The following is a 24,037-nucleotide window of genomic DNA, read 5'->3' as shown; positions in this document are numbered from 1 at the left end:
TTTAAGAAAAAAATTTAAGAAAAATAATTTACTCTTCTATTTATAATTAAATGCAATAATAATATGCAAGAAACGGCTATTTCTTTGTCAAAATAATCCAATATTATAAAAAATATTGTTTTAAATATAATAGTTCATTTCAAATAAATCCTAATTCAAGATGGCGCTGCTATACAATCGAAAAGTTCACAACTTTCTATTTTTTTTCTTTTTTTTTTACAGACAATTTCGCAGGCATGATTTTCTTTTTCATTTTTAATATAATTTTTTACTCATATTACATTAAACACAACACAGTAATTAAATCTATCGAAAATATTTAAAGTGTTAAAATTATATAAATCTATTGAGAGTTAAAAAAAATTTGGAAATCATTATTTTTTTTTTGTTATAAATATATTGAATATCAAGAAAGCAAAAAAAAAAAAAAATGATGTCTTTTGCATGATGTTTTTTTAGAAAAATTATTACACTGTCTTTGATTCATATAAAATTTACAGTGTCTTAACGTAAAAATATCATTTTAAAGATTGAAGTTATTTTTTTTCTTTTTTTTAGTATTGTTATTATAAATTGTTAAATGTTTGGTATATATAATAACCACATTAATGTCTGACATCATCAATTTTACAAGTACATAAAATCTCTTTTTTTTATCGTTGTAGCGGATGGCAGAAAAAAAGATTACGTTCAATAAAGCAATAATAACCGATTCGAACGAAACTTCTTCGAGCGAGCTAACATGTATATGTATATTCAAAAAACTGATAAATTTCCACATATTTTCTAATATTATTTTTTAAATGATTCAATTAAATGACAAATATTAATGCTGATCTGTTCAATTTCTTTCTTTTGTGATAAGTTTCTTTATCTTTGATATTACATATGTTTTACTAGTCTACTACACATATTTACAAGATCGACATATTTCGCCGATGACACAAGCTATTCTCTATTAAGCTTAGTTCGATTCAGTTAGAAATTTTGACTTAGTTTCTCATTGGCACATCGCAGAGGCAAACTTCTTTAGACAGATTCGGGAAGTTTTTATGATATAATATGTTATAGATGTATAATGGAAATTAGAAATTAAAAATTACGAAGACTGTAGCAAAATTTTAATTTTCATTGATTTTATAGTTGTGTTGGGAAGCCCCCACGATTTTAATTTATCATTCTATTTCTTTCATTCTCTTCCTTCCTCTTTCTCCATTCACACACACATATACGCACACATATACACATATACACTCTTTCTCTCTTCCTTTATCATAATTCATCAAATAATTGCTAAATATTAAAATTCAGATAGTTGAACTATACTTTGGAAATACGCGTAACAGAACCTGACCGAAAGCCGATAAATTGAATCCAAAATTTACATTGATTTAAATCAATTAATCTTTTGATCTTTTTTTACAATTGCATAAAAACTTATTGATACTTTATTTCCAATGATAAACGCTTTTATGTAGAATTCTTCAAGGAATTATTACCATTGTTTCACGATTATCATGTTTAAAATTTGCAAATATAATACAACTTGTATTTTACAAGTAACTTTGATATAAAAATCTATCAAACGCCCATAATATATTAGCGTATTTAAAAACCAGAAGATTAAATATATTCTTCGTGTTAATTCGACAATTATGGACAAAGTCCCAATTGAATTTTTAATACTTCTTTTCAAGATCTGCACGCATCATTATCACAACTTTTTTTCACTTTTCTTCCTATACATAAAAAACAAAGAACAAATCCTATACATTCATTTTTTTTTACTTATTCTGTGGCAACGCTCCACAACACGTATTTTACTGTAAAAGCAAAGGCTGCAAATCCTATGATGACAACAAGATTGGTGAGCACATTATACAATGGACTTTGATCCCTTTGCAATTGATCACGTAATAGTGAAGAAACTTCTGAAGCTGTGGATTGATGCCTTGCCTGTTTTTCTAATTCTTTTCTATGTTCTAATTCTGCCTTTATTGTCTATAAAATATGATTTTTTTTTACTAATATATTCATTACACAATGAAATATTATAATGAAATATTTTTTTTATGACATTAATACCACCTCAACAGTTTCTGGAAAAAGTTCACAAAACAACTTGTCCTTTAAATTATATTCCAAACTCTGTGCAGCAAATTGTTTCTTCTCATAATCTGATGTATTGATACTACCCATGGTAGGACTATTTTCAATCTATCATAAGAATGATTATTTTCAAATATTAAAATGAATTGATTATATATAATTAAGTTTATTAATTATTTTTTTACTATACCATGAAACTAAGTAATCCTGTAAGAATAGTAGACACACTCCATGCTGGATTCCATGTATCAGGATGAAAATCAGAAATAGATAAACATAATCTTGTATTGACTTTAAATCTGCCATTAGGAGTAGTCATATAAATGCTAGGAGGCTGAAATGGAAATTCTACTGGAAATATAAGTTTCCCATGATAAAATCCTCCTTCATAGGGAGTTTTCTCTGGGCCTTTTACTACATAATGCCTATAAAAACATATTTAATATTTATAAATATTTATTAATAATTTGCATAACAAATTTTCTTCATAGATGTTAAATATCATTCCATACCATACATACCATTCTAATATATTAGAAGGAACTGGCTCTGCAACAACATATGGTATAGGGTCTTTTTTAAGACGCAAATAATCTTGTTTCAGTCTTGCTGTTGCACTATTAGTTATCCTATTCATATTATATTAGAAATACTTTGTAAATACTTTGTAATTCTTTATTTATTAATCCTTTGTTATATTTTAAAATGTATTTTTTATACAACAATTTTTTATAAAACTTTTTTATGTTGACTCTGGGAAAGTGTAATACTTTTGTTTATTTTATACTGAAATATCATATAAAAATTGCGTGTTTCACGTGACAACTTGAAACGTTGATTTTCCAAGTTGTAAAATGTATTTTACTCTTAGGATATGACGTTTAAAGTATTATTGTTTGTGGTAAATTAATAAAAAGAGAATTTGAATGCGATTTAAAAAATAGGTTACGTTGCCTTTATTCTTGGTAACGCAGATGCAGATATATACGAAGAATATCGTGTATTGAAGAAGTGTTCTTGACAATCTTTATCTTTCCACTTACAGAATATTCACGAATGACACTAAATTTGACAGCAACTCTTTCATGACAGAAAACATATGACTATGAAATGCACTGAATTATTTCATTTCGTAACAGTGTTGCCAAGTTCTATTATAACGCATTTAATAATTATTAGCGAATTAATTGATAAATCATTTTTTTTTATAATTCAAATTCTTATTTTATCATCCATTTTTTTCTTTCTTATTAATTAAGAAAAGTATAATATTTGTTTGAGAACTTTTAATTGATAAAAATATTAATAATAATTTGGTCATTCAATCAAATTCAATCAAATATAAAATAATATCTATTTAATAAAATTAAATAAATAAATTATAATTTATATAAAAAATTATAATTAAAATGAGATTATAAAAAAATTGTGTGCAATTGTGAGAATAAAATAGAAAATATTTATATAAAATATGAATATAACTTTTTCTTTTGAATTTATTATTTATTAAAATAATAAATTTTGTTAATAATAACTTATATTACTTACATAATTTTCAGTTTAAAATGTAAATATTCATTAACTTTCAATTATTTCTACCATTATATTTTAAATATTATATTTTAACTTTATTAATAATACAAATGATTTATCAAATTTATCTAATTTTTTAAAATATTATAAATTTTTATAAACAAATAAAAAGTATTCTATTAGTATTTATTTATAAATACTTTCATAGAATAAATATACTAAATTGTAATTTAAAAAAATATCAAAATTTTGAAAACTTATTACACTTACGTAATAAATAAATATTGCAAAAAATAAATTATGTGAAAAACTGTTAACATTTGTTCATACTATTATTCCCTAGATTCCCTAGATATTAATATTTATAAAAATATATAATTATGAATCTAAAAATATTTATGTATAAAAATATTTTTATAAAAATATAATAAAAAATATTTACCAAATAGAGATAAAAAGAATAAAGAATATTTTCATAATTCCGTTATTTAAATTTTTCTACTAATCCAATTCTTTGTAGATTTATCAATTCTGAACATATTCTTTATAATATTTTTGTATATAAATATAAAATATTTTGAACCACCTGTTAATATTTGAATTACGCAATATTATTTATAAAGGATATAGAAATTATTAGTTGATGAATTGAGCTTAAGATTCGTGACAGTCTCCGCCTCTCACGGACTATCACCGGGAAAATCGACACTTGTTGTTGACACTTTTAGTACAAAAAAATTATTCAAACAATATTCATGAACTGTTTAAGAAAATTTATTTGATTTTAAGATTTATTTAGATAAATTGCATTATTAAACTCATCAAAAAGATGAGTTCTTCAATTTCAATAAGTAATACTGGTCCTATGACTAGTACTACAGGAATGGAAACAATAGTGGCTGTGGCACTTGGCGCACTAGCTGCCGTTTTCTTTGGTGCATTTCTAGTTTTGCTCGTCATTTGTAAAAGACAAAGATGTTATTATGTAAGTTACTTATTTTTTGTTCTTTATAGAATATAAATTTATATAATCTTTATTTTTAATATGATATTAAATTTATATAATTATATTTCAGAATCAAAAAGATTCTCCAGATCTAAGCTCAGATTTATTAGAAGGAGAACATTTTTCTGGTTTAGGCTTAGATGCTTGGGAAAGTGAGGAATGGTTAGCTGGTGCAGAGAGGTATAGAGTGTATTAATATCTAGAGATGAAGCACTAAACTAATTATTCAATAGTCAAATTTTGTGGACAATACAGATGGGTTGATGATGCTACGGGTTTAGCTCCACTGTGCATTGATGTATTGAGATCTTGTCATACTTTGGCTTCTAATCTCACTGCTATTGCAGGAACAGTAAATAGTAATACTATTCCATTGGAAATTGTGGATGTGAGTGTATATTTTTTTAACAAATAATTTAACATTTAACATTTAATATTAATGAATTTACATTTCCTAGGTTGCCAGACGTATTCCACCTCGTGTTGATGATGTAGTTAGAAGTTTGTATCCATTATTAGATGCAAGATTATTGGAAGCCAGAGTAGCAGCATTAGTATTGGCTGTTACACATTTGGCATTAGTAACTAAGCATGGAGTCTCCAAAAATCATGCTAGGAAATTAGCTTTTATTGATCAAGCTTTAAATGATATGGATTCTCATTTATCAATTTTGAGAAATGCTGCATTAGCACAAGAAGTGGCTTGTTCTATTCCAACTTCAACACCAGTTTAATTTTCAATTTCTACAAGAATTTTCATCAATTTTTCAATTTTTACAAATTGTTTACAATTTTTATATTTCATGGTTTTAGGTTTTATAATATGTTTACTAAGTATTGCGTGAAATTAATATGCAGTATTAAAAAATATTCGATCGAGTATCTCTTTTTTTTTTTTTTATTATGTCAAGATCCAAAACCTAATAGTGCAACTTTGATTTTTCTAGCAACAATATTTAGTGTATTACATTTCATGTAATTATAATTATTACAAAAATGCATATATACTTTCGTGAAATAATATATTAAAAAATATTGTAAGATATATGAGATATACGAATGCTTCACACAATTAAGCTAAACATAATTCTGAAATAATATCACATTATTATTAAAAATTTTATAATAAAATTAAAATTGAACTATTTTTTTAAAATAATAGTTTAGACACTTAATATATTTTTATAAAGAATAAAAAAAGCTATTGCTTAAATTTAATTTAAAAAATCTAAAATTTTTGAAATATTTTTAATTTTAAAATATATATATTATTGTGTTATATTTAATTCTTTCTAGTAAAATTCCTTTCTATTTTTCATTTTACAATTATAGTTTAATTGCACGAAACATTTCGTATATAAATTTAAACATTTTTTTATAATCAAAAGATACCAGAGTTATAATTCTTGTGAATATGTATGAGATATTAGTCTTCCATGATGTTAATACAAGATCAATATATTTATATAAATATATGTGAGATAAAAAATCTTATTTTGATAGAAACTATGTTATTTTATCGATTATATTAAATATTTATAATTATTTGTACACATCCATATATTTTTTATATCTACTGAAAATCAAATTAATTTATAGTTAAATATGATTTTTTAATAAAGCTAAATTGCAAGAGAGGAATTCGAGTACTTGTTATGTTTTTATAATACTTTTGTTTTATTTTCGTACTCTGTAGTAATCTATTTATATAAATATATATATATATATATATATATATATATATATATATATATATATATGAGGTCTTAGAAATCGACTTAAGATTTAACTTATTATTCTTGAGATGATTTTAAATATTTTTGTGAAAATTTTCGTTTCGGCTTCGTTAACGAGTTATTAAAACGTTGACTCATATATCCACATATATCCAAAGTTACCACAGAAATGAAACAGCTTTACATGCTTTGATTGATCTTTGTGTTTTATTAGAAATCATAAGTTAAGCCTTATCGATCGACTTCTGGAATATCCTATATATATATATATATATGTATACATATATATATGTCCAATTTATAATTTATAATTTCTTATAATATATAATTAATAATATCGGATCTTCAAACTATTAGGATGATAAAATTTCACCGTAAATCAATCTTGTTGTCACAAAATAATTCGCTATTCATTATTTAAATAAATTAGCTAAAAAACTTCGACCACTGATAACGCTACACAGCAGCGCAAAGTCAATGATAGATACGATGAAATGTCCGAAAAAATAAGGACAAAGGCAGTTACTGTAACAGAGAGAGAAAAATATACTTGGAAAGAAAAATAGAGTAGAATAGATTATACATTATTTAGATTATTTGCTTCTGTGCATTTCTTTTTGTCTTTTCTGATTATCACTAAGCACTTTGGTCTTTAGATGTTCTTTATAATCCAAAATATTTCCGCTCCATTTGGTAACTGTACCATTTTCACAAACCCAAATTTCTTCTGCTACCTAATAATAATAAGAAATAATAATAATATTATAATTTATTATATTATAATATTTTATATATATATGTAATGATTAATGAATGTATATAATTTCTAAAATATTAATACATACTTGATTAATTAATCTGAAATCATGAGATACGAGCACCATTCCTCCATCAAAATCATTAATTGCATCTGCTAATGCATCAATTGTTTCCATATCTAAATGATTGGTTGGTTCATCCAGCAATAATAGATGAGGCACTTGCCAAGCTAACCATGCAAAAACTACTCTACAACGTTGACCATCAGATAATTGTCTAATTGGACATACCTACATAAAACAAAAATTTTTGAAAATTCATTTATGTACAATAATTTCAAAAAATATTGACACATCCTTTAAAACATAATAATTTTTTGGATTTGAAAGTTATTTAAGAAAAAGATTAGTTTATTAGATAATATATAAAAATTTTTTTTAGAAAAATTACAATTTATTGAAATCGTGAAAAAAATAGTGAAACTTTTTTTATTTAATGAAAATTTAAAAAATATTTTTTATATATTTATCAATTATATACATGCTAAAAATTTTATAAAGTAAGTCAATATTTTTTAAAGCTATTGAATATTTAAATTTTTGTAAATGACAATACTTGTTGGCGACCAGTTAATCCATAGCGACCAATAATTTTCCTCATTTCTTCCCTTTCTTTAACGTCTGGAAAGGCTTTCATCATATAATCCAAAGGTGACATATCTAGATCTAATAATTCATGTAAATGTTGATGGTATCTTCCAATTCGAAGATGACTATTTTTACGTATCATACCGCTAGTTGGAACTAACTATAATTATAAATTAAAAGAAAATTTAGAAATATTTTTATAATTTTTATAAATAGTAATTGATACTATTTTTATAATAATTGAAACTCACATCTCCATATAATAATTTTAAAAGAGTACTTTTTCCAGCTCCATTTGGACCAACTAATGCAATTCTGGTATCCAAATCAATACCAAATTCTAAATTTTTATAAATCCATGGTGAATCTTCATTGTAACGAAAACTAACGTTTTGAACCATTATAACAGGAGGTGGAATAGTTCCACAAGAAGGGAAATAGAAATTCAGTACTTTATCATTCACAACTTTTTCTGTAAGACCTTGTGCTACCATTTTTGCTAATGTCTTTTCCTTTGATTGTGCTTGTCTTGCTAATTTTGCAGAACCATGACCAAATCGTGCTATATAATTTTTCATATGTGCAATTTGATCCTGTTCCCAATTATATTGTTTTACTTGATTTTCCAGTAACTCCATTCTAACATATAGAATTTATATTAATATCTTTCTTTACATTTGTTAACTTTAGAATTTGTTATAACTAATACCAATTTACCTTGTCTTGACAAAAGCTTCATAATTACCACTGTAATATTTCAATTGTTTTTTATTAACATGAATGATATTTGTACAAATACCATTAAGAAAATCTTGTGAATGAGAAATGATAACTAAAATTCTTTTATATGTTTTTAATTCTTCTTCCAACCATACACAAGCATCAAGATCTAAATGGTTGGTAGGTTCATCCAATAATAAAAGATGAGGTTTCACATATAATGCTCTATGAAATAATCATTTTTATTAGATTTTTATATATTCATTTCTTTATTGATAAATAAATTTACTAACCTTGCAAGAGCAATACGCATTCGCCAACCTCCAGAAAAATCTTTGGTAGGTGTTTTTTGCATTTTTGCAGTGAAACCCAAACCATGTAAAATATGAGCAGCACGAGCTTCAGCAGTGTCAGCAGACATATCTTCTAACCTTTCATAAACATCCATGAGTTGTTCCTATTTAAAAAAAATATTTTAAATATTATTTACTATTAAAAAATCTAATTATTATTAATATAAATATTATTATTATTAATATAAATATAAATCTAATTAAAATATAAAATATAAATAATAATTAAAGTAATATAAAAAATAAAAACATACTTGAGCATCTTCTTCTTCACATTCTACTAACTCTTCTGCTAATTTTTCTAATCTTATACGCTCTTCATCTACTTCCATCACACATTCTAAAGCTGTTTTATTACTAGCAGGCATTTCTCTAGTCAAGTGAAAGATATCAATCTGATTAGGAATAGGAACTTCTCGATTTCCAAGTACGGCTAATAAAGTAGATTTTCCAGAGCCATTAAGTCCAAGCAAACCATAACGTCTACCGCAATTCAGTTCCAACATAGTATCCTGTAGCAATTCACAGCCATGAAAAGTAATAGAAAAATTAGATATTTTTATATCTCGACTTCGCGGATGTGAAGCTAATGATCCTGTACACGATCGCGCTTCTGCATTTAGTCTTGCATCTGCTTCCAATTTTATACATAATGCCTCTATAAGATAAACAAAAATTTTTATGAATAATTTGTTCAATTCTTCGTTACGAAATTTTTGAATTAATCTTCTGTTTTTAAAAATAATTTTCAATTTACCTTCTGCACTAATAGGTGTTCCATTGGTTCCATTTTGAATGATGCCCAGAGGACTGGATTCTTTACCATCCTCTGCATTTTTATTCTGATTAGTTTGAGGTGGCTTTTTTCCTGACTGTCGAGCCTTAGCAGCTTCTTTTTTTTTTTGCTGCTGCTTTTTTTTTGCATCGGACGGCATGATTCTGAAATTTAACTACACATTTAGAGCGTTGTTTGAATGTAAATCAAAAAGAATTAAAGATACATATTATGTAAATCAGAGGTTAGAAATACGATGGCACGTGTTAGAAATAAATGCTACAGTATAACATCAAATTTGAAAATTCAAAAACTTTCATTGCCGTAAACGGCTTGTTATATGAGCCAGACAGAGAATAACATGAAGAAGAGGGGGACAAAGTAGGACGACGGAAAAAGAAAGAGAAAGACAGAAATAGAGGGTCTGGGAGATGGAAACCGTATTTTTTATTGCATTTTTACAATTTTTATGTACAAGATTGAATAATCATTTGATAAAAATAATCGTATTTCACTAATGATGATATAAAATAATGAAAATAAAAATATGAGAAAAAGAAAGATGATGAGAAAAAGAGAGACGAAACCAACATCTAACTAAGACAAGAAACTTCGATTATTCTGCGACACTGATCGATGTTAAAAATATATAAAACAATTACGAACTATTCAAACTTTTGTTTTTTCCACATTTTCAGAGAATAGTAGAATCTTAAAATAACTTCAAAAAATTACCTAGTTGTGCGCCAAAAATCGAAATCCGTACAAAATGCAAACACACGTGCATGGATAGAGACAAAACCGTCAAAGCGACGTTATTTATTGGATTGTTCGGCAGATGGCGATATTCAGTCATGAAACATTTTGCGAGGGAAATAGTGTGCAAAAATTGAAATAGTTGTTATTAAACTCTAAATATGTAATAATTATATTTTGCATGGAAAAATTTATGTGATTTTTCATAGAAGTTTAAGAAATGCATGACTAAAAAAAAACAAATATTGGAAACAAAGAAATATGAGAAAAAATTAAGGTAATTGAATATTTAAAAAAAAAAATTACAAATTTTCAACTTTTAATAAAAAAAAAATATATGCATTCGTAAATAGTATTCGTAAATATTCATCTTTAATAATTAGTTGAATATAATTTTTATGTTAGTAGAAAATTAGAAGAAATTGATTTTTCAATATTTCAGAATATTTGGCATAAAATTTTATAAGATGACATATCTATATTTTATTTGATTCACCATGTTGCAACAAAGCAAAAGCGCTACTGCATCAAGTATGACATTCCAAATTATTACTTACCTTTCTAAGATATATATTATCAAAGACTGACATTTAAAAAGCGGGAATATAAAATGTTAACTAATATCTAAAGAATTTAATTCATAATATTTATATAATATTTATAATAGAGAGAATACTGAACAAAAAATAAGAAGTATACGAATATTATTTATATTCTTTATTATATTATATTCTTTATTATCTTATTATTATTTTATAACCAAAATCGTACTTTATATAATCTCTTATACATTTTCTTCTTATCAAAGAAATTGACAATTATTATGACAGAAATTGAATTTAACAAATGTTATGATTATAATAATGCAGATTTTTATTTATGGACTTTTTTATTAAAAAAAGTTTAATAATTATGAAAATAATAAAAAGTTTTTTGTATTGATACATTTATTAAACAATATAATATTAATAATAATAATATTAATTAATCATTGCTGTTATTTTTAATTAATTTTTAGCACTTATTTATTTTGATACAATTATATTTATAAAAGTATCAAAATAATTCTTTTGTCATAATTGACAAATATTTAAATAATATATAATATTCCGTGAGCGGCATTAGTTTTAGAAATTTTCTTTATTTTATGTGGGAAGTATGATCTTATTTGAACATTACAAAGAAATGTTATAACTCAAAAAAGATTGAAGAACATTTTAAAACAATAGATTTTTCATGTTATTAATTTTTAATGAAAGATTATATAAAATTGAATAATCAAGATTTTAATCTAATTTTTGTTTAAAGAATCGACATGGTAACTTGGTTCAAACGACAAGAACCGGTTAAAGATGTGTGATCTGATGAATGAACGAATGGATAAATGTCAGCTGCGGTAGAAATGGTAAAAGAAGAGACGGACTTGCGCCTCTGTGAGTCCGAAGTCTATTGGAGGGGGCGAAGAGGATGTAGGATGTGAAAGGGTGAGGGGTTACTGGCTTAATTGCACCGCATCACAGAACGTAGTATTTCGTAGTACGTAATGGTAGGGGTAATGTGTTCTCGGTCGTTCTCGTCCTCGTCGACGGAGTTGTCGTTGCCGTTGTTATTCGTATGAAAGCTGTACGCTCACCTAGATCAACATATGCGTATCAGGACGGTATCTAGTCAAGTATTTCTTCAAAAAGGGAACTAAGAAAAAGAAAATATTTAATTTTTAATTCTTTCATTTTTAGAATAATTTTTTAACATACACATACATATATATATATATATATATATATATATATATATATATATATATATATATGTATATACATATTTAAATTATAAGTTTCTGATTAAGATTTTAATTAAACTTACAATAATTATAATTTGAACAAATTTTTTTTTAGAATAGAATTTGTATTTTTGATCATTTTTAATCAGATGTTTCCATAATAAAAATTTTATATCTTTCAATTTGATTTAATTTAAAAATGTATACTTGAAATGAATCTTGAAGATTTGATAATCTTGATCAATTTAAGGGAAATATTATGAGTTAATTTTGCTGTTACATAAAACGTAAGTATTTTATTAGTTTCGAAATAATTATAATTTTGTTTTTCTATATTTTCATTTTTTCCTTTTTATTTTTTTAACTTTTAATATAAATAATTAAAATAAATTTTTTTCAATATTACAATATTTTTTTAGAAATTTCTACTTATAGAAAATTAATTTAATAAAATCTTATTATTTAAAAATCTTATATTTATTATTTATAGTAAGATGTCAGTTAAATGATAATATGAATAATATGAATAATATGAATTGACAGAATGTGCTTGACGAATGTAATAATTGATCAATTGAGATATTTGATATACTTTTCGAGATGAACGATTAATTTTTAACGATACAAATCTCTCTTAGAGAAATGATATAATGAAAGTATTTTTATAGAAATAGCACAGATCAAAAAATGAAAAATGAGTATAACAATATTATATGATAATATTATATGATTATAATAAATAACCGAATTATTCTTTATTTCTGATATAAGTATAATATTGAGATTGAAATATCTTCTAAATATATTCATTATTTTTTCAAAAGATTATAAGATATCAACTTTCAGTCGTGACAATAATTAACAATATTATCACAAGTTATGTGATTGCATTTGAATTAACGATCACTAATTAAATACAAAAAACATTCTATGTTTTTTTTTATTCATATCTTATATAAAATCAGGATTATCAAGGGAATTGATACGGTCCTGGTGGCTCGTGTGCGTGACGTGGAAAGCACACGTTCATACTGCTCGCGTGTCAGCTACCGTAACCCTCGAGTACATATCGGGGATTTCACGGTGCACGGGGTCGCAGCTGAAAGGAAGGAACTGAAAAAAGGTGTGAATGCCGGATGGCATTCATTCAAATGCCGTCCAATCACAGCATCGTACTCCAGGTCGAGTAGCAGGGCCGGCATAACATTGGGAATTATTAACTCAATTCTTTCTCTTAAATTAACTCAAATCAAGAAAAAAAAAATTTAAAGAATAAAAATATTTTCCAAGAAAAACGTTGAAATTGATATTGTAAAAATTGAATATCATAAATCTTATTTTATTAATAATTAAACTGCAAAAAAGAAATAGAAGAAACTTTTCTTTTAAAAAGAAAAGAAAACATTATTAGGAAATAATTTAAAAAAAAAACTGGAAAAAGAGAAAAATTGGAAACTAAATTTGGAAATTAAATTAAGAAAATTAAAAATATAGATTAAAGAATAAATTAGCATTTTTAACTTTTGTTCGTAATCATAATGTATAAAAATATTTCATTTTGAAGATTTTTTTCTAAGAAAAAAAAAAGATAAGTTATAATTTTATATTAAATTTTCAATTAAAAGAAATTTAATAAAATATAATGTTTTGCAGATGTTAAAAATCGTATTAAAATTTATGAATATATTAAAAAGAATCTAACTTGAATTGACAAAGTCATTGTCTTTCTGTGCAAATATATTTAACATTAAGTAGTTTCTCCATTCGATTCAAACCAGTATAATCGAACCGGAAATAGAACGTTTAGATTTGATGATAAAAATCACAACGAAGAGAAAACGATTTAACATTGGAGCATCAGAGTCCTGTGAATCACTTGAATGATTTTCTTCGATAATCAGCTTTCTATTCTCTTCTTCTCGTGCGAATATCCAAGGAAGAGAGGTAATTCTTCTACTTAAGAATTAATCGAAAGGGAAACGAATTGACATTGATCGAACGAAGATTTGGAAAGTATTATCCACTTTCCTAAATCACCCTCAATTTTTCTTCAATATTTTTCATAAGTTATTTAGTAAATGAAAAAGTTTAAAGTATAATTCGAATAAATTTGTAATTTATCATGATGGTCGTTGTTTCATTTATGTTTCTGTTCTGATCACTGTTTTATTGTGATTATTTTTATTACAAATTTTAAATAATAAAAAATATATTAATATTTTTATTTATTTTTCATAAAGCAATTGTCAATAACATTTTTAATTCATAATTTTATAAATCTTACATTATGCAATATTTATATGTACACATTTATATGTGTTTCATTCTTAATTATAATTTTTATTAATAAAAAATATATTTTTCAGAAAGATGAAGAAATGAAAAAGTTGAAGAAATTAATTTGATTCGTGAATTTCACATTTCTTTTCATCATAGATTCAATATGTGACTTATAATAAAATAATATAACAATTGATTGCGATCTTTTGTTTTGAAAAAAGAGAAAAAAAATTAGCAATACAAGAAATAATCATCATATTCCAGAAGTGATATGATTAGTTGTTTTTGCTATATTGAGTTAGTTCATAACATTTTGTAAAATGTGATGATTCTATAACATAATTCTATAACATAATTTTTGAAAAATCATAATATTGAATTTTAAATAAAGAGAAATTTTTATAACATTCTTAATAAAACATTAATAACATTCTTAATTTTAGATCAGATCAAAGTGGCACAAATGTGACGATATTCTCGAAAAGTTATTATGGAAGAATATTACATTTTTAAAAAAAAAATTTAGAAGACATTCTATTGATTGGAACATCTTTCATAATCTCAGAATAATCAAAAAACATCTGGAGATAAAAATCAATTAGAAGATTATGATTATTCTAAAACCGATTAGCATTATTTTGTATGAGAAATTATTATTATTAGAGAAAAACAAGAAATTTAATAAAATTCAAAAATACGTGAAGAATCGACGTAACAGTATAAATATATTTTTTTGTTACTATCGTATCTTATTCAAAAAGAATAGAAAAAAGAAAAAATTTTCAATATCTGCATGCGATAGTCTAACGACTAGAAAAAGTCAGAACTCATTGCACAGTGATATAGAATCAATTTACTAGATGAATTTATATTTTCATAAAGGAATTACTATTTTTTCTTTTACAGTCCAAATTTCTTTGTTCATTTCTTTCTTAAACTCCATGAATACTATATTAAATTTATCAAATCAATATTTGTTATTTGGATTCTTTTGCTTCATAATTTATTTTTGATTTTTGCTTTATAATTAATAATATTGAATTCATAAATTACTTTGTATATCTAATATTTAATATTTCAGTTAATGTTAAACAAAAATTACATGCAATGGAAAAAATTGTATAGATTGAAATTTAGTATAGAAAAATATGAATACAAGAATCAATTCAAATATTTATTTTGTTATTATTATATATAATTACTTTAATAATATAAATTATATTAATATTTTTAATAAAAAATTTTATTCAAATAACTGATATTATTTGAATTATGAAAAAAAATTATGGTTTTCATGTTTAAATCATAACTTATACATAATATAAGACAATAGATATATATGTATCAAGAATATTTAGTTGGATTAATTGATACTTGATATTAAATACATTTTCGTTATTTCTATAAGCCAGTTGAAAAAATTGTTCGATATGAGAAATTTAACTTTATATATTATCTCAATAGCTTCATATAATTACTACAAAAATCGTACATCATCATATTCATCGCGGAAAGAATATATTTAAAACTTTATTTAAATAGAACTGAACTGATTTAAAAACAAAGAATTCGCAGAAAGCATTTAAATAACCTGTTGCATCAAGTTAGGAAAAAAAATCAAAAAATCGTTCGGTCAACTGACATCCACAAGAATCAATAAATCCATTAAATTCAATGAAATAATCATATTCAAACGTTAATTGTTATTACAACGCTTTTTCTCTATTATTCAATAAAAAAATTTTATTTTCTTTTACAGGTTCATTGACTTTTATTTTCCCAGAAAAGAAAACAAAATTCTAAGAAAAAGAAAAAAAATTAAAAAAAGATAAAAAAATAAAAAGAAAATCTTATTAAAATATTTCATTTTTCCATTCGCAACTTCGTTTTGATCGATTATTTTTCAACAAAAAATTCTCAAGAAAATCAAGAATTTCTCAAAAGAGAGAAAAAAAAATAAAGAGACAAAAAATAACTCGAAAATCGACCTCGGTCCGGCAGAAAAATTGATTCAGCATAGTCTGGAGAGCCGTGGCGAGTATGCGAGAAGAACTGGGGACGCGTGTGCGCAGTTCTCTCAACCAACATGTCCGCCCGGGTGCTCTGGATAGTCATGGTTATGCAGCGCGATCCGTTACACATCTTCGTCAGCCGAATCCTTGGTTTTTGTATTACATATATCCGCGAGGCGTGTATATTATAAAAGGGATTGGCTTAGGGTTCGGTCTCTGAGTCGTTGCCTCCTGGTGGAGGATCACCTGCAGGTACAGCCGGTTGTGATCCCGGCAGTGCACGAGGTGCGAGCAGCCGCGGGGATACTGGAGCCGTGGCACGACGGATAGCCAGAGCACTCGAGAGAGTGGAGAATCGCGGGAGAACCAGGGAGAGACAGAGACAGGTAGAGCCTTACTGGCGGTGAAATACGAAGCGGGAAAGAGAGGGAGAAGCTTGAGGCAGGCGCGCGTATTGATTCCCGCGTGACGTTTATATGGTGAGGTGAGAAAGCTGCAACCTGAAGAGTCGTGCCATTTCCTTCGTCGCTAAAAAACTGAACGGGGAAGACACGGACTCAAGCAACAACTTGGGATTTCTCGTTTTTGAGCCGTTTGTCCTTGGTCCACTGGAAGGTACGTTATGTACCAGTGAACATAACCGGACTGGTCATTTTGATTCATTCAGTAAAGCTTGTTTAAGAGAGAATCAACGACACGCGCGTTTTCCTCGAGAGGAGAGAAAGGGAGAGAGGGTGAGAGAGGAAAGAGAGTAGTAATATGTTTATGTGTATGTATGTGTATGTATACAAGCATATGTGTGTTAGTAAGAATTGAGGGAGGGTCGGTTGAAGACATTCTCGAAAAAGGGTATATTGATCCGGTGGTCCGGGACCATTGGCTCTGGCACGCCACCACGAAATCGTGCTTTATTCGACCCTCTTTCTTTTCTTTACTCTTCTTTGGGGGTGTTTCTATGTTCTTTCATATTCTATATTCCAATCTTACCTACTTTTATTATTTATTCTTTTTATTTGTTTTTGTTTTATTTATCATTTATTTTGTTTCATTTTTTTTTAAATTTGTAATTTAATTCTTTTTGTTTTATAAGTTTTAAATAAAAAATAATTTGTATTTGTCATTATACTTGCTTATGCATATTGATAAGTATTGCTTGATATATATATCCTAACGAATATAGTAAAGAAAGATGAACAAACACCTTCCTGGCTGCTGCGATGCTCCTGTTACTCTTGCCACTCGCCCTTAAACGTATCCCTTATCGATCCAGGCCCGGCTACACTGCCATACAATTCGAAATTGCGCTTCACGAGCTTCTTCTGCGTTCATTGCCGCCTTATCGACCCTTCTGGCATCTACTTTTCACAGTTAGAATCACTTCTTCTTTCCCTTTATCGGTATCACCTTTTTAAAATCTTAATAAATTCTAACCTATAAAATAAGATTAGCCTACAAAATAAATTTAAAATAACTTAAAATAATTATGTGTTTTCTTGTTTTTAGAATATTGCAAATATAAAATATTTTAATATTATTAAATATTATCTTTAGAAAAAAGAAATTGAAGTTTTTTTGGAAGCTTTCTTTTTATATATCATGATGTCTAAGTGGTTACAAGGAAAATCCATAATTAGAATAACGACACCCTTAGGATAAAAGTGGAAGAGAGTATTAATAGCTATTATATTATCTATCTTCTGTAACTTTTTCTAAAGATTATGAGATCATTAACCTGTATATTTTTTTCCATATCTTTTCAAAAAGCAATATATTTTAAAATGTAAAATTAAAATTGGTTATTCATATGACACTCTACTCTTTAATTAAAATATCTAATCTTCTTAACTAAACTATCATTTCAAAATATTTAAGAAAATTAAAATCATTTCTTTTGATTTATTCTTGCTAGAATAAATAAATTAAATTGTTTCTAGATTTCTACACTATTTTTAGAATTAACCTCATTTAAAAAAAAGATATATAAAACTTCAAATAGTACAATATATTTTGAAAAATATATTGAAATATTATTAAATAAAAAATTAGAAAATCAATATTCTTCTTTAATTAAAAAAGGAAAAAATTTTAAATAAAACAATTTAATAGCAAAATATCTTTCCTCAGATGAATCGACTTAGTTGGTCAGTCAAGTGTTCGCTTGAGAATTATATTTTTCCGTCTACTGGCTTTATACTTCTTCATTGGCACGAAAGTCTCTCCTTGTGTCTTCGGGATCGATAGAATGTGAAATGGAAAGCGAAATCGGAGAATGAAGTTCAGGAGAACTAGTTGAATGTCGACAGATCTTGTTGATTCTTTCTCTGAGTACAATAGTAACTACTTACATTATTGCAGGTTGCAACAACTCTTGGGTGTATCAATAATTAAAAAAATATTTTCCACTATAGAGAATTTTTAGGCAATTCTATAGGTACTTCACAGAATTATATTTCTAAAAATATTCAATAATTCATTTTAGGGATTATTTTTATTATTAATTTATTTCAGTAAGATATATTTTTTATATGGAATAGTTGTAAATATGTACAATTATTATTTTATATAATAAAATTCCACATCATTTTTTGTTAATTCATGTCATCATACTCTATTTAGAACAAATAATAAATGAATCAAATAATAGAAATGGAAAATATCCTAAATATTGTTTTACGTCACGTAATTTATCATGATCAGTAAAATTATTTGCTGCAATTACACATAAAATTTATACCTATTTAATTATAACAATAATTAGTATAATTTTATATATTAATAATTAATAAAATCCTTCAAACTATTGACATGCTATGAACATTTTAAACAAAACAAGAAATGAAAGATGATTGAGATGTCATCCAGAAGTTGACTAATATCACATGGACCAAATAGCGATCGAACCGCCCTTACGACAAAGATTTTGCGCAGTAGTGGGTGTCCCCTCTTTTATTTAACGACGTCTATACACACGTTCTCGCGCAGTTTGAGATCGCGCTTGTCCCCCCGTGGAAGTCGTCACCACTTCTTAGTCCCTAACAGTGAGAACGAAAAATCGTACCGCGATGTCGGGCGTTAAGTGCCGTGTACGACGTTGTTAAGTTACGCTTGGCGTGAGTTGGTGTAGTTAATCTCACGTGCACGCGCGCGTGTCTTTTCTCATGAATAACTTTTTCTTTTAATTCGTATTTTTTTTTTCTTTTTCTTTCCTTTTAACGAGCTGTTATACAAAAATTACGCCGATCTGTGAGATATCTGGTGAATTGTTGAAACGAGTTGTAGATTGTGTTTGTGAATATCATCTGCAAAGAATTTTATTTGGCTGAATTTTTTGGTAAAGTTTTTGATAATGAAAATTTTGATTATTTATATATATTATAGATATTAATTTTTAAAATACAATGGCTGATTTAAAAGTTATTAAGATTTATGCAAATAGATAGATTACAAAAGACTTGTTTGATTTTTATTAATATTAATTTATATATCGATTGGATTAAAAATGATTTGATCGCATTGAATTAAAACGATAGATAGATAGAAAAAAATTTGTGTATGTATTATTTAAAAAGTAATTTATATTAAATTTTAAATATTTAATATTGAAAAAATTTTATTTTGATATATATATATGACAAGAAAAAAGAAAGTTTTTATAAATCAATTAAAGTATTGAAAATTTTAGCGCAATTAAATATTTAATACTTATTAAAAAATATTTCAAAAAATGTAAAATTGAATTGTATATTATATATATGTAAAATTGAATTGTATATATATATATATATATATATATATATGTATATATATACAGTTATAATATTGCCTTTATTTTTTTAGCAAATTGTATTATTTGAATGTTTGCAATTGTTTATTGAAAAAGTAAGTGAAAGAACGTTAATCAAAAGGACTTCTCGAGTTTTATCTAATATTGAAAGCTCTTTTGCTTAAACGCTGACGTTTCTCCATGGAGATGTCTGCAGACTCGAGAGTCTGGGAAGCTTTATTACCTCTCTCAGCCTGCCGAAGTCAAACGCTTTCAAAGTTTTCGAATTTTCACGTAGTGCTTTTAAACTTCTTCCATGACTTCCAAGAATTTGAATTACGAACGCCTATTAGAATACAATTCTTCAAAAACTTCTTTATTTAAAAACAAAACTATATAGTTTATTAGCTAAAATATTTTTTTTTCATTTTTTATTGTTTTTATTGTTTATAATATTTATAATTCTTTATTTATTTTTTATACAATATATAATTATTTGTTATACAATATATATATATTTCAAATATTAACTCTTCATATATATATATTTGCAAATATTAATTCAATAATTAAAAATATTTACGAATATTAATTAAAATCTCACTGATATATTTACTTACTAACATAGTTATTTTTATATTGCTTCAGGAGATCGGTGATCAGTGGACCAGAATGAGAGAAGTCATTCAAGTCTGCTCGAGCAGGGACCCGTTGGCCCTTCGCGCGAGAAATGATTTTTAGAAGGTATCGATCAAGCATGTCATCCTTTTTATCTCTCTCTTTTACAATGTCTTTTTTTTATGTTTATTTTTTTAAGTGTGCCCAGAGAATGCATCAACCGGAAATTACTCTGGAAATACGAATTAATCTGCATGTAACAATTTCGAGAATGTTATTTATTATTATTGTTTTCTTTTTTGCGATATAATATGATGTACGATTTGTCTGAAATCTTATGATACATATTTGTGAAACAATCATTATACAGCAGCCAATAATAGTTTTTAATAAGAAATAATTTTCTAAAGCAAGTTTCTAAAGAATACTCTTAAATATATTCACACCCTTAAATCATGCTTTCAATGATTTCATTTTCGTGATCTAATGTCTACATTATTTTTTATCATTTTGGACGGATAATATTAGATAACAAAAATTAGATAAGCATAGATCTATCGATACTCACTTTTAACGTCCAATATTTCAAGAGTTAAATACATACTTTTTTGAATATTGGTTTGCTTATTGGAATTATGATAATCGATAATTGAAATTTTTTACTTATTGTTTTCTTAAAATCTTAAGATATTTCTATATTAGAATATTGCAATCTGTAATTGTTGACTTAATTATTTTTAATTTAACTATAACTGAATATTAATTTTTTTTAAAATCATTTCTTTTTTTCTTTCTGTAAAAATATTTAATGGATAAATTAAAATAAAATATAAAGTGTATATATAGTTTGAATTCAGAAATATGGATAGAAAAAGAAAATTCTAAATCTTTGCAATTTTGAATCAGAAGTGTTTTCTTGTTCAAAAATATTGCATGAACATGCGAGCTTTTGAAGATTTATACAAGGAAAATCCATAGGGAGCATGACTACTTACCATTGCACGTGCATCATAATCATTATACCGCACGTTTTTTCCTGCACAAATATTTCTCTGGAACACGTTCTCTAAGAACATCGCAAGGGACCGATTGGTCGTTTACTCGAGAAGTGTAGCGATGTTGTTTATAAGCCTATATCAAGCTATTCAGGAATAAAAACATATAGTAGACCAGCAGAAGAAATTTTCTACATGAAGTAAATTCTAAAATTTATTATTAAAAATCCTTTAATGTTTATCATCTTCCTCTCTTTTTTTGCATTATTTAGCAATAATTATTCCAAAAAAATAAATTGCATTCAATTCTTCTCGAATTATGATCTTTATATATAATATTTAAATAAGTAGTTTCAATTTTATTCCTATAAAAGATGAGAAAAATTAAAATGGATATATTCTTTAAATTAAATAAGTTAAGTTTTTTTAATTAAATTAAAAAAAGATTAGTATATATATATATATATATATATATATATGTAATTACATTAAAATAAATAAGTATTAAAAATTATTAATTAGAAATAACAGCAACAATCCTTTTGTAAGCTTAGATTAGAAACTGATTTCACTTTTTTTTTTATTAATTATTATAAATTTTCTAATTAAGTTAAAAAATGTAATAATTTTTATGATTATTGTTCGAAAAAAATTGAAACTTTGCATAAAATTATATTTAATAAATCGTTTCCATATATATAAGGGATTAACTTCTGGAGAGAATCTGTGAAAAGGATGAGGTCAAGGTTGTACGATACCAGGTGTACGCGGTCGAAGATTTTATTGATTCTTAATGAATCAACGCGAGCTTGACATAGAATGTGTCGTATGAATAGTTCCCTTGATTGAATTGAAGACCGAGACATTCGGTCGGTGATGGACGTGGCTTATGAGATTCCTAGCATAATTCTCGGTAGCCCTAGGTCAACTGTGATTGCGCACAACCACGTGGGATCGATTATTTGGTTACCGTAAAGGGGGTTAAAAGCATGAAGGCTGTTTTGTTTCGACCCTTATCCACTTGATGATTTAATTACACTATACTTATTCTGGTTATACCTCATTCTTAATATTTTTTCAAGCGGAATTTTCATTGAAATTAGATTCGAGGTTAGTTTTATTTTGGCCTTTATTCACCTGATGATTTAGATTACATGTCCTCGTACCAATTGCATCAATTTCTGATATTTTTTTTAAATAGAATTTATATCAAAATTAAATTGATTCAGTTTGAATTAATTTTTGAATTTAATATTCTGCAAAAAGTCGTAAAAATTTATTTTCTTTAAATTTTTATAATTAATATTAAAATTTTCAATTAATAGATTAATTAACGATCCATGTATCATATTTAAATTAAAATATTTAAATTATCATTTTTAAATTAAAACAATTTTCAGATGTCTAAAAAAACAGAATTATTCAAAGTGATCAAAGTTAAAAAAGGTTATCTTCTCTTTGGATATAGAATAATTAGTTAATATTGAAAATTAAAAATTACTATTAGTAAAAAAATTAAAAATTTTAATCCTTCTAAAATTATTTTACTTATAATTATGTATAATAATATTTTTACCAAAGTTAAGTTAGAACGAAGACGATAAAATTTTATTTATATATTAACCTGAATTAATATTTTTCGGTTGTAGAGTATTCCAATAAAATGGCAATATTAGAAGATCATATACACGAAGAGTGACCCAATAACTTCATTCACTAGGTATTCAATTACTTGGAGCATGTTAATTTATTAATAGTGGATCCATCCATCAGTTTCTAGATGATTGAATGATTTTAATTTGACACGCGATATGATGACCTTATTCTATATTACCTCCCGATGGTATCCTTCTTTTTGCATTAATTCCACCTAAAAATAGATGTCGCCACGCATCATTCGATTATCGAGATTTTTCGATCCTTCTCGTTATCGACTTTATTGTATTCGACACGATATCGAAATTAATTTTTAATAACGTAACTGCAAATGTGATTAACTAGGAACTCATTAACTAATTAATTCTGATTCACTAGTGTAATTGTGTTCTTCGAAGTATAGACTAAAAAAAAGAAATCTGCTCAATTGATTCTTGGATATTTGAATTTTATCTTATTGTATTCTTATAACGATATTAATATAATAGTAATTATCAGTATTAATGTATTTAAAAATGAGGTATGTTATTGAAAATTTT

General features: G+C 25.7%; 4 protein-coding genes across 6 annotated transcripts in view; 2 read left to right on the top strand and 2 right to left on the bottom strand.

Moving 5' to 3' along the window:
* Positions 1–845: 845 nt before the first annotated feature.
* LOC108003458 (ubiquitin-conjugating enzyme E2 J2) lies at positions 846–4,091 on the bottom strand. Its single transcript, XM_017065723.3, has 4 exons — positions 2,631–4,091; positions 2,300–2,534; positions 2,089–2,217; positions 846–2,001 (listed from the first exon to the last, which is right to left on the bottom strand). Exons 1-4 carry the CDS (start codon positions 2,744–2,746, stop codon positions 1,789–1,791), a joined length of 693 nt encoding a protein of 230 aa, XP_016921212.1. The 5' UTR covers positions 2,747–4,091; the 3' UTR covers positions 846–1,788.
* A 380-nt stretch (positions 4,092–4,471) lies between these two features.
* LOC108003459 (transmembrane protein 98) lies at positions 4,472–6,289 on the top strand. Its single transcript, XM_017065724.3, has 4 exons — positions 4,472–4,627; positions 4,719–4,828; positions 4,904–5,036; positions 5,107–6,289. Exons 1-4 carry the CDS (start codon positions 4,472–4,474, stop codon positions 5,380–5,382), a joined length of 675 nt encoding a protein of 224 aa, XP_016921213.1. The 3' UTR covers positions 5,383–6,289.
* A 620-nt stretch (positions 6,290–6,909) lies between these two features.
* Positions 6,910–10,506, bottom strand: LOC108003461 (ATP-binding cassette sub-family F member 2). Of its 2 annotated transcripts, none has more exons than XM_017065725.3 (9): positions 10,374–10,506; positions 9,621–9,802; positions 9,118–9,521; positions 8,804–8,967; positions 8,508–8,735; positions 8,042–8,429; positions 7,759–7,950; positions 7,230–7,433; positions 6,910–7,118 (listed from the first exon to the last, which is right to left on the bottom strand). In XM_017065725.3, the coding sequence occupies exons 2-9, from the start codon at positions 9,796–9,798 to the stop codon at positions 6,978–6,980; spliced, it is 1,899 nt and encodes a 632-aa protein (XP_016921214.1). In that variant the 5' UTR covers positions 9,799–9,802; positions 10,374–10,506; the 3' UTR covers positions 6,910–6,977. The 2 variants fall into 2 exon arrangements, with proteins under 2 accessions (XP_016921214.1, XP_016921215.1); XM_017065726.3 differs by having other exon boundaries at positions 9,621–9,813; positions 10,374–10,457.
* A 2,163-nt stretch (positions 10,507–12,669) lies between these two features.
* LOC108003114 (rho GTPase-activating protein 100F) overlaps positions 12,670–24,037 on the top strand; it is a 55,985-nt gene continuing 44,617 nt past the window's right edge. The window contains exons 1-4 of one of the 2 annotated variants that reach the window (XM_062077984.1): positions 12,670–13,355; positions 13,828–14,118; positions 14,541–17,081; positions 20,878–20,973. The gene's annotated coding sequence lies outside the window, so the exon portion shown is untranslated. The remainder of the gene's footprint in view (positions 13,356–13,827; positions 14,119–14,540; positions 17,082–20,877; positions 20,974–24,037) is intronic. The other variant, XM_062077981.1, reaches the window with a different exon arrangement.

The sequence above is a fragment of the Apis cerana genome, linkage group LG8 (assembly GCF_029169275.1).
Source record: "Apis cerana isolate GH-2021 linkage group LG8, AcerK_1.0, whole genome shotgun sequence".
In the NCBI taxonomy this organism is placed as follows: domain Eukaryota; kingdom Metazoa; phylum Arthropoda; class Insecta; order Hymenoptera; family Apidae; genus Apis; species Apis cerana.
The sequence above is the reverse complement of the archived record's forward strand: the minus strand, read 5'-3'. Positions and strand labels throughout refer to the sequence as shown.